Raw genomic sequence first — 12231 nt, 5'->3', positions numbered from 1 at the left:
CTACATACAGTCCATGAGGTTGCAGAGTCAGACACAACTGAGTGACTAAACAATAACAATTTTTAAATAATCCAATTTACCCAAGGTAAGATACTGAAATCTTCAAATGTTCTTGGTCTAAAACTAAGAGAAAACTTTGTGAATGCATGAATATGAAAAAAGGGAAAACTGTCTATGTATCAGACAGATCTGAAACTTAATAAAGTGAGTGACAAATTGTGTAGAGGAGTTAAATTCAAATAAATGAAAACTCCAGGTTATAAATAGGAGTAGCAAGTTCTACTTTAGCAATCTGATTAAGGAAAAGCAATTTCTGCCTCTGTGGCTTTGAATCCTATAGTCATGGGTACTTCTTTAGCCCCAGGACAATTGGCCCATATAGAACTGCCATCCCAATGATTCTTCTCAGAGCTCTCCTTATGTCTTTGTTCCTCAGACTGTAGATGAAGGGGTTCAGCATGGGTGTGACCACAGTGTACATCACCGAGGCTGTTGCACTTGACTGTGAGCTGTGGGTAGTACCAGAGCTAAGATACACTCCTAAGGCTGTACAGTAAAATAAGGAGACAACTGAGAGGTGAGATGCACAGGAAGAAAATGCTTTATACTTCCCCTGAGCAGATGAGATTCTTCGTATGGAGGAAGCTATCTTAGAGTAAGAATAGAGGATACCAGTGAGGGAAACACTGCCTAACAGCGTAGTTGCAAAGTACAGCACAATGTCATTAAGAAAGGTGTCAGAACAGGCAAGTTGGACCACCTGAGTAATCTCACAGAAAAAGTGGGGGATTTCCAAGTCTGTACAGAAGGACAGCCACAACACCATTAAGCTTTGTAACAAGGAATTCAGGACACTCATCATCCAGGACATCAGAGCCAGGAGTCCACAGACCCAGGGATTCATGATGATTGTGTAGTGCAGAGGATGACAGATGGCCACGAAGCGGTCATAGGCCATCACGGTCAGGAGGAAGATTTCCATTGTGGCAAAGAGCAGGAAAAAGTGTATCTGGGTGATGCAGCCTTCATAGGTTATTGCTTGGTTCTCGGTCTGTATATTCTTCAGCATCTTTGGGATGGTGGTGGAAGTGAAGCAGAGGTCTACAAAGGAGAGGTTGGAGAGGAAGAAGTACATGGGGGTGTGGAGGTGGGGTCTGAGCCGATGGCCAGGATGATGAGCAGGTTTCCAATCACAGTGATCAGGTACATGGAGAGGAAAAGTCCAAATATGAGGGGCTGAAGTTCTATTTTCTTTGATAATCCCAGAAGAAGAAATTCTGAAATTTGTGTCTCATTCCCTGGTTCCATGTGGTGAATTTGACAGGCACAAAAGACAAAATACTATGGCTAATTTTCTCAAAGATTGGCACTGCAGACAAAGTTGAAATTCTACAATTTACATTTTGCACTCAAAAATCCATATCCATAATTTTTGTATGGAATTTCCATTTTGAAGGATCCCGGTGCCATCTCAGAATAGGAATGCCTATTCCACATTGTTTTTCCTTTAGTAGTCATGTACTCTACACTGTTACTGAGAAATTCAGAATGCCTCGAATATGGTAAACGTATTTTGGTTTACTTTGTTCAGCTCTGTGTGTGTTTGTTGGCATATGAAACATGTGTATTTTTTTGCTTAAATGTGCATACATGCTGGATCACATGTAAAAGGTATGCCATCGCACAGAGTAGGACATGACTGAAGCTACTTAGCAGCAGCTCTAGGATATAGTCCAAAATGTTTCTAATCAATTGCAGTAATTGAGGAATAGTTTATTTTTTGTTTGTTTATTTTTTAAAAGACAAGTTCCTGCTGAGGGAAAAGCAATATGAATAAAGAGTTCAGCAGAAGAGACAGGTCGCAGGGAGAACAGCAGCAAGGTGTTCAGACTCAAGGGACCACAGCTTCTTCCTCCATTAAAATGTGAGAAACAGATGGGCGGGACCTCACCTGCTTTGTTCACTCTGTGGTTTCATCAGTGTATGCATATACAAAGAAACACATTTTTAGAAAATGAAATTTGTAGAATAAAAAGAATAGAACTAGAAATAAAACCTGTTTAAATTATAGTGCATTGGAAACAAGTTGGCTAAACAAAATTGAACTAAAAATTAAGATGAAATTATGAAAGAAAAATATAAAATAACCATGGTCACACTGATACTGGTTTTGTATATAATTGAAATGGACAAGTGAATGAAATATAATTTAAAAAAATAGTATGGGAAACAGTGGGCTTTCCTATGGCTCAGACGGTAAAGATTCTGCCTGCATTGCACAAGACTCAGGTTCGATCCCTGGCTTGGAAGATCCCCTAGAGAAGGAAGTGGCAACCCACTCCAGTATTCTTGCCTGGAGAATTTCATGGACAGAGGAGCCTGGTGGGGTACAGTCCATGGGGTTGCAAAGAATTGGACATGGCTGAGTGACTAACACACACACACAGGGGAAACAGTAACTAAAATTATAATTTCAGTCAGTATAAATATATATATATATATGTACTTAAAGATCCTTATGATAAAGATATGTGATCTTCGTTGAATGCAAAAGAATATGTTCCACAAGATGGCAGCACTTGATTAATATTTTAAAAATAGATCTGCTGAAGACAAAAGGTAGCAGTAAGGAAAAATAAGTGAATAACAAGCAACGGAAACATATACATTACCGTATGTAATATAGATCACCAGTGGGTATTTGCTGTATGGTGCAGGGAACCCACAGCTGGTGCTTTGTGACAACCTAGAGGGTTGTGATGGGGTGGGAGGTGGGAGGCAGGTTCAAGAGAAGGAAGACATATGTATACCTATGGCTGATCTGTGTTGATGTGTGGCAGAACCCAATGCAATATTGTAAAGGAATTATCCTTCAACTAAAACTAAAAAAGAGAATAAAAGTAAAAAAAAGAAGCAATTAATCTAAAGGTGTTTTTTTTTTTTTTTTAACCACTGCAAATGTAGAACTTTCTGTGTTTAAAGAGCAGTGGGAGGAAAGACAAAATATGACTAACTGATAGATTTGACGACTCACAATTTATGAACATGCACACAACCCAACAAATACATTACACATACATACAAGGATTAAATGGAAATTAGCAAAGTCTTTCAAAAATTATAATTGTTTGAAAGAATGCATAAAACATAAAAAAGAGAGACTGGAATAGGAAATTCAGACCAGGGAACTGGTTGCAGCTTACAGCAGTTTTGGGTGAAATGGTGTCTGACACACCTGTGATGGGGAGGGAAAGAGTGGGGAGAGAGAAGTTGCATGCATTTCTATTTTAGCAAGAAGATTCCTCAAGGTATTTAAAATACATTTCATTCTCCCCTTCTTCTGCAGGCTGGAATACAGTTCTTGGGCTTTTATCTCACAGCTTGAGATGAAATAAATTATAAAGGAAATTATACAGCAAAAAAAGAAGGAAAAAAAAAACAGAAAAAATAACAGCACTCAAGTACCAGTATGTAAAACAAAGAACATGCAGAAACAGTTTTCAGTACAGAAAATAAAATAAACAAAAATCCCCAAATATATTCAGCCTCCCAAGTACTGAAATAATTGTGAAGTAAGGCCCTTTACCATATGACTGTTTGCATATTAAATGTAGTATTTCATTCTTTTTAATGGCTGAAGAATATGTCACTGTATATACGTACTATATCTTCTTTATCTATTCATCTGTTATTGGACATCTAGGTTGCTTCCATGTCCTGCCTATTGTAAATAGTGCTGTTATGAACACTGGAGTACATGTGTCTTTTTCCATTATGGTTTTCTCCGGGTATATGTCCAATTGGGATTGCTGGGTCAAATGGGAGGCTTGGGAGGGAGGGGATGTATGGATAATTATGGCTGATTTGCATTGTTGCATGGCAGAAAACACAACATTGTAAAAATTTCACAAAAACTGCCAAAACATAAAAGAGATACAGTTAAATGCAATATATTCAGGTGAATACTCTGTGAGAGAAGATTCTATGAGAAGTATATTTCAAGAACTGTAGTTACAAGGCAGGAGATAAGTCCATTGATCTGGATCTTCCTAATGAATATAGAGCCTTCTCAAACATACCTTATCTTAAATATTAAAAGTAAATTAATAAAATGTCGTCACTTCACTGCAGATCTCTCTATGTCTGCTGGTCTATTTTCCTACTTCCCTAAACTGCAAATCTCTTGGAAATTATAAAATTTTACTGACAACACTATGCCTCCCTTCTTGAGTCTCATTCAACTAAATTTTCATTCCCAAACTTAACTGGCAACAATAAATCTTGAATTGATGAATCCAATAGATATTTCTCTATTTAACATTATAAATAAATTGATTATAAATTAGTTAATCAAGCAAATAAACATGGAGATCTCTCAGCTCTGGGTCAGCTGTTTGGGTTTTCAGGTGACTTCAGGTAAATGTTCTTGGGTTTCATTCCCTCTGACTTTCTCCAGCAGTGTCTATGGAGCTCTTAGACTCACCTGGAGGGGAAGTCTGAGATGAAGGTCTCTGTGTGGAAGCCGGTGCCTCCCTGGATGGTGGGGACTGAAGCTCTGTCTTCAGACGAGAAAGAAGAAAGGAGTGAAGCATGGGTTCCTGAGACAGACTTAGGAATTCAAGTGCAAAAAATCATACCTTCTCCAGCTTAAGGCTGAACATGCTCAGATACTGTAGCTGTGGTGATATTTACAGCTCTGTATGTTAACTGTATCGGCTCACTACATCTGCTCATTAATACATTTTCCACTATTACTCCAAGCTCTGAGCGTATTTCCCCAAGGGAACTTGTTTGAATAAAACTGGAAAGTTTTCCTGCTGATTTGTGTTCTCAAGAGACCAAGTTAAAAGTGAGGTAAATCCAGTTCTTTTTACTACTCCATGAGCTCTTCTGGCTTTCAGAGGTCTAACGTTTTAACTTTCCACAACCCTGAGTCCAAGTTTTCTCCAAATCTAAGGCTGAGAGCCTGTCTGGACTAGTTAACTTGGGTCTCAAAAATATTGACTTGTGATGGGAACACAGTTCCTGATATCACCAGAAACTTACTATTTATTCTTCAATAATTTAGCGAGCTGTGTTCCTTTGCTTTAAAACCATGGGTAAAATAAACTTTGGCTTCATAATGCTTTTGACCCATCAATTAGGAGTTTCATGCTTATATTTTTAAAACTTTTGGTAATTATATGAGATAAATTTAGATCATTTAATACACTGTGGACTGGGGTTAGAATCTTATATTGTCTCATTTATTTCTTGCAAAATTCCACCCTATGAAGACTCTGCAGTTATGATCCTCCTTCTTAATTTTTGGCATTAGGTGATTGATCCAAAGTTATGAACTGAGTAAGGTGTGTGCTTTGATTAGAACACAAGATATTTCTAGTTCTCTTGTTCTCCTCTTCTCCAGGTCCTGTTGGTAAATTAAAAAGACTCTCCAGATTCTGTCTTACTAATCTATTATGATCCAGGACATGTTTTCCTTTGTAATGGCAACCCACTCCAATACTCTTGCCAGGAAAATCCCATCGACGGAGGGGCCTGGTGGGCTGCAGTCCATGGGTCGCTAGGAGTCGGACACGACTGAGCGACTTCACTTTCACTTTTCACTTTTCACTTTCATACATTGAAGAAGGAAATGGCAACCCACTCCAGTGTTCTTGCCTGGAGAATCCCAGGGACGGGGGAGCCTGGTGGGCTGCCGTCTCTGGGGTCGCACAGAGTCGGACACGACTGAAGCAACTTAGCAGCAGCAGCAGCAGAGTTGCACTATTACAATCATTGATTGAACACAAAACTATGTATCTGATCAACTGCTTCAAGTCACCTGCTTTGTTTAGTCGCTAAATCGCATCTAACTCTTTGTGACCCCGTGGACTGTAACCCATCAGGCTCTTCTGTCAGTGGGATTCTCCAGGCAAGAATACTGGAGTGGGTTGCCATTTCCTTCTCCAGGGACCTTCCCAAGCCGAGTCAGTGATTGATCCCATATCTCCTGCATTTCCGGGTGGATTCTTTAACCACTGAGCCACCTGGGAAGCCACTTCCCTGATAGCTCAGTGGTTAAATAATCCACCTGCAATGCAGGAGACCCCAGTTTGATTCCTGGGTCGGGACAATCCACTGGAGAAGGGATAGGCTAACCACTCCTGTGTTCTTGGGCTTCCCTTGTGGCTCACCTTGTAAAGAATCCACCTGCAATGTGGGAGACCTGAGTTTGATCCTTGAGTTGGGAAGAGCCCGTGGAGTAGGAAAAGGCTACCCATTCCAGTATTCTGGCCTTGAGAACTGCATGAACTATATAGTCCATGGGGTAAACTTACTAGTTTACAAACAATTGGAAGACAAATTAAAATTGCTTGCTTAGATGACTAAGGCTTTACTGTTTGTGAGGTTTGGCTGAGGGAGTATTCCTAGCAGTTTCAATTCTAAAACTGCCCCCTTTTCCATAGGTTTCAGGTCTTGCTGAATGAGCTAATTAGGCTCAGTGTCAGGTCCTTGTGGAGTGTACCTATGTTATTGAGTCCAATCTCACTCTACTTGCTGCCAATAAATCTGAGAGAGGAGGTGTTGAGATCAAGATGACAGATTAATGTCTCAAAATAACCGTTTTATGGGAGCTGGATGCCAGGTTTTGTTTTTATAGAATAAAGATGGTGGGGGGAGGTGAGGAAGCAAAGTAAAAAGTCCAATAATCTTGAAAATATCTCCTAAAATGGCAAGCCTTAGAGGGGATAAGTTAATTTCTTCTTTCCTCTAGCCATCCACAGGTGAACAGAGTCCTGAAGGCACTTTGAGTTAATATTCAGGCAGAGGAGCAGGGTTCCTCAAGGCAGGCCATTGTGTATAAACAGTACCCTTTTAGTGAACAAAAGCAAAGGGAAGCAAATGTTAAAGTAAAGGATCTGACCTGAAGTCAGAATTGGCTCTTCCCTGCAATATTTACATTCTGGTTTGTAGAGATTTGCAAGAGAAAGGAAAGTGGTTTTTAGTTCCTCAAAGAACATGTCTGTCAGCTAAAAGATTATTTTTCAGTGACAAGATTTTGAACTGAACAGAATTTTATGTGTTGCATGTTCTGGAACTTTAGAGTTTAATTTATCATGTAACATTTATCACGTTAGGTAGTTAGAATAGGAAAAAGGAGTCCAATATGGTGGTGGCTATAATACAAAGAAGGGAAAAGCCCATGAAAATAGAACAAAGGAAGGTCCGAGGACCAGAGTGAAGACCTCAGGTAAAATAAACAGCCCTCCTGGCTAGCCCAGTTTACACAGGGCAGGGCAGGCTCAGTGGGGAGGAGACAAATGTATAAAAGGAGGAAGCCTAGAAAGATTGGGACCTCTCTTCTCTTAGTCTTTTGGGTCTGCCCGCCCTCACTCCTCGATGGTGTACTATCCTTTGTTTTTCCTAATAAAACTAAGCTATAACACTGGTCCGTCTGTTGCTTCAAATTTTTGCTGCAGCAAGACAAAAGCGAGGAAATTACACACTCCCCGAACATCTCTGGTGCCATTTCTTGGCTTTAATCTGGCTGAAACAACCTTAGCTCCAGCCCCATGAGGCAGAAGCCAAGAACGGCAGAAGCCCAACTCCATGAAAGCTCATGCAGTGGAAGCTGAACGTGAAGAAAACCCAGCACAATGGAACTGACAAGAAGCCCTGCGTGCTGGAAACCAGAATAGTCAAAGCAAACTCAGCAGAAAGCTCACATGGCTCAGTCTCAGATTCTAGAAGACCTCTGGTTGGGGTGGGAAGCCCTCACCCCTATGGCTGGAAGGACATATGGCTAAAAAAATCTTAATTCCTTTACAATCTCTTGTTTCTTGTTTTCTCAAATCCCCTGCGAATAGGTGAGCAGCAGTGCCCCAGGGTTTCCTGAAGGCTCCACTATCTGTGGTGCCCTAGTAGCTGTTGCCCAAGTACGTGGGGGTTCTTCTATCCTTAATCTTTGTGCCAAGAATCAGGCCAATGAAAACTATGAGCACAGTCAGGTATTTAACAGGTTTTCCAGCAGGTTGTGAAAGGGACTCCTTGGCACATTTTTCCCCTCCCGTCCTTCAGTATCTCTCTCCCAGGACTTGAGCCCTGCCAAAACCCATGGTATCTGGCTTCAGAACCTAATGAAGCTCAGGCTCTGATATCTCATTGCAAAAATTCAGTGAGAGACACAGTGATAGGTAAGAGGTGGATTTGTTTGGATTCAGAGAAAAGGACACTCCACAGGGTGTGGGCCATCACAGAGGAGAGTGAGGTGGCCATGGAATGTGGTGTGGTTAGTTTTTGTGAGCTGGGTGATTTAATATGCTAATGAATGTGAGGATCATTCTAACAATTGGGGAACCACCCACTCCTCAGTCTTTTGACAGTGCCTTGGAACTGTCATGGCACCTCTGGTTATGTTGTTTAGCTTGTGGATTGGGGATCAAGGTTTAGTTGAATGTGACTTGTCATCTTGTACCCATTTGATTTTAATCAGTTTATGTTATGCTCTTGGGGTATGTAATTTTTTCAGAAGTTGTCCCCTGCCCCATTCCCTCGTGTTTCATGTTCTTTTCCTGAGCCCCATCTGGGCCCATAATGTTGCCTCTACAATCTTCTGCAGGGACAACCAGAAAATAACTGGCCCTTGGGAGGGAAATACTGTATAATATCCAATCCCTCTAGATATTCAGGCCTTCATCTTTCATGTTTCCTGCAACATGTGTAACAATAGCATTTCTCAGTGGACCCGCTAGGGTGGGTGATGGACACACAATGCCTGCTAGAAGTCCATCAGTTGGCATCCCTTCAAGGGAAATTGGGCTTCCAGGGATAATGTTTGCCACTTTGGGAGTTAGCCCTGCAGGCCATTTAGGCCCAAACTCTTACCACACTTCTAAAGTTACAAACATACACCTGGATCAAATTTCCACTCCACTTTTATGGAATATCTGGTTTGTTGCCTCTAATCAATTTGTTCTTAAGCCACTTACTAACCCCTACAACCAGGACCCTGCCCCTTGTAGGCAACATTGCTTCACCCCACTTATTATTAAAATACTCTTGATGCTTCTAACGGGACCAGATAACCCACTCCTTTGTCATTACATCTGCTATTACCTAAAGTGGGTCTATGACAGTGAAATGTTTACCATTGGAAACACCCTAAACTGCTTTTATGAAGGAGTAGGGGAGGAAATCAATGACTTACATTCCCTCAGAACAATAAGAAGATAAGGCTTATGGCTGTTTTACCAGGTTCCCAGTCTCAGGGCACAGGCTTGGATTGCTTTACATCATGGTATCTATTCCCATCCATGGTCGACAAACTAGCAATGAGTTAAGATTACAACCCCTTAATTCTTCCCAGCACTGGTCACACTGGAGACCTTGGGGATGCCCAACTGCAGCCCAGGGTCCCAGGAGGTCGACTTGCCTCGACCTGTTTAGGGATCTGGCCCTTGGAAGGTTGTCACACCTCAACCTGCTTGGGGATCCACCAGTCCAGGGGGTCCCAGGAGGTTGATATTCCTTGATCTGCCCAGAGACCCAATCCTCAGGAAGCTGGCATGCCTCGACCTGTCTGGGAATTCGATCAACTGGAGGCTGTTATGCCTCAACCTGCCTGGGGATCTGCACCCTGACTGGGGAAACCTGGCTCTCAGGATGCAACAGTACTGGGTAGGATAAGCTTCAGAAAGACTCACCCCTAAGAAAGTCCACCCATGGAAATAGAAGGAAGCCTATTAGCCGTGGGACTATGCTCAGTCTCAGAAATAACTCAGGAGCCCAACGAGAACCACATGGCCTTTCTGGAAAGGCTAAAGGAGGCCCTCCGAAAGTTTACCAATCTGGGCTTAGACTCTTATGAGGGACAGGTGATTTTAAAGGACGAATTCCTGTTCCAATGTGCATCAAACATCAGGATAAAGTTACAACAGCTACAGCAGCAGGGCCCTTTGCTTCATTAGATGAGATGGTCCAGACAGCCACCAATACCTTTTATAATGGAGAATATGAGAGGGAGGCCAAGGCCCAGGAAAGGGAGAAAAGGAAAGAGACAAGGCATGCCCAGATGCTGGCCGCTTTCCAGGGAAGTGCTACGGCAAACCCCGAGTCTTTAAACGATGAGGCATGAGGCAAATGCCTAATCTGTAGACAAGTGGGACATTGGCAAAGAGTGTCCAAACCATGACAAGTCTCCTAAAATGGCTTGCTACAAATTCCATCAACTGGGACATTGGGCGGCACTCTGCCCTCAGGACCCAAGAGCCTTGAGGTCAAGTGCCAAGCCTTCCCTCATGATGATTAAACAGAACTGATGAGGCCCGCTCCAGCCAGCCTGCCTGTCACAGATAATCATCACGGGGCTGAAGCCAAGGGTGCACATGGATGTGGCAGGTAGGTCCAAGAATTTCTTGGTTGACACAGGGGCTACCTACTCTGTCCTGACCTCCCACTCCAGAGCCTTCTCCCCGCAAACCTGTACCATTTTGGGTGCTACAGGAAAAACGATTAACAAAAAGACTAACCTGAGCACTTTGTTCCTGGGATGGGCTAATATTTTCCCACCAGTTTCTGGTAGTCCCTGAGTGTCCTACTCCCTTATTGCAAAGAGATCGCTCCCTGCCTTCGAAATCTTGCAGTTATTGCAGCCTTGATAGAAGATGCTTTAAAACTCTCTCTTGGGGCCAAACTAACTATTTTTACCAGTCACCAAGTGAAACAACTCCTGAATGATAGAAGCCATTTATGGATGTCAGATCAAAGGATTCTCAGATATCAAGTAGTGCTGATAGAAAATCCAGACCTGACTATATCCCCTTGTGAGGTTCTTGACCCAGCCACCCTCCTGCCTACCCCCAAGGGCTCTCTCCCCTTTCACTCTTGCCAGGAAACCTTGGACCACTGGGGGAAAAAAAAAAAAAAAAAAACGAGAGGGATTTTCAGAAGACCCTCTGACCAATTCTGAGGAAATCGGGTACACAGATGGAAGGAGTGTTGTCTTGGATGGAAAAAGAAGACCTGGATAAGCAGTAGTCTCCAATTTCGAGACCATAGAGGCTAAACCTTTGCCAGCAGCTACTTTAGTCCAATTAGCTGATCTTATAGCCCTGATTTGAACTTTAGAGCTGGGAAAAGGAAACAGAGTAGCCATTTACACTGACTCCAAGTATGCCTTTCTGGTGCTACATGAACATGCTGCTATTTGGAAAGAAAGAGGCCACTTGACCACACGAGAGATCGCAATCAAATATGGTGATCAAATCCTTAGGCTCTTAGAGGCAGTTCATCTGCCCACCGAGGTTTCAGTCTCCTTTTGTAAAAGACATCAAAAAGGGAGCACAGAAGTGGCACTATGGAACTGAAAGGTTGTTGCTGAACTATGAAAAGACACTGAGATTCTTGGCCTCCAGAGGAGAAGAATTCAATCCTGGGCCAGAGACGAGGCTTGATCGCTCAGAGCTTTTGTGTAATAAAGTTTTATTAAAGTATAAAGGAGATAGAGAAAGCTTCTGACATAGGCATTAGAAGGGGGCAGAAAGAGTACCCCCTGCTAGTCTTCAGTTGGATGTTATATAGTCACTAGCAGTTTGTTAATGAAAGACAGGAATGGATAAAATCTCAGAATGGCACCAGGCCCCTCATCCATAAGATGTATTTTGGGATAATCTTGGCACCAGACAAGTCATCCTGGGCCATAAAATGATTGACTTGAATCTTGTAGAAAGGCAGACTACCACACAGTTTTGTTTACATAGTTTAGGGGAACAATGTCTAACATAATGATTTGTCAAGTCGGTTCTGAGGCATTAGGCTGAACCGACTTGAAGACAGAGTTTGGGGTAAATGCACAGTGTATTAACATAGTTTAAGACAAACATTTCCATAAGAAAAATGCATTAGTTAACTCAAGGTTTGAGAATAGTTAACTTCAGGTGAAGCCAGGTGTCATTATGGCAACACAGTATTCTAAGAGAAACCTTTTAAATTTGTATAGAGAAGAAAAAAATATTGCTAGTTGGTTTCCTCCTACCGCTTAAGAGAGAGAAAAATGTCTGACACTTGCAGCCTGTTTCCTCCGTTTGGAGACCCCTGGCCTTCCTGCCTCTTACCCTCTCAGTCCCCCTTTTTCTTTTAGGAGAATCATGTTGCCTAGGAAAAAGGGGCATCGTTCTCATTCTGTAATTGCTTCTGAGCTGACAAGGGGCATTCTCCCTAAATTGGTGAGGCAACATATTCTCCTAACCC

General features: G+C 42.1%; 1 protein-coding gene across 1 annotated transcript; it reads right to left on the bottom strand.

Moving 5' to 3' along the window:
- Positions 1-340: 340 nt before the first annotated feature.
- Positions 341-1308, bottom strand: LOC102269117 (olfactory receptor 7A17). The gene is given in 2 exon segments (XM_005905687.2): positions 341-1152; positions 1155-1308. Coding segments are annotated over 2 exon segments (966 nt in total).
- Positions 1309-12231: the final 10923 nt, after the last annotated feature.

Source organism: Bos mutus, chromosome 7 (assembly GCF_027580195.1).
Source record: "Bos mutus isolate GX-2022 chromosome 7, NWIPB_WYAK_1.1, whole genome shotgun sequence".
Lineage (NCBI taxonomy): Eukaryota > Metazoa > Chordata > Mammalia > Artiodactyla > Bovidae > Bos > Bos mutus.
The sequence above is the reverse complement of the archived record's forward strand: the minus strand, read 5'-3'. Positions and strand labels throughout refer to the sequence as shown.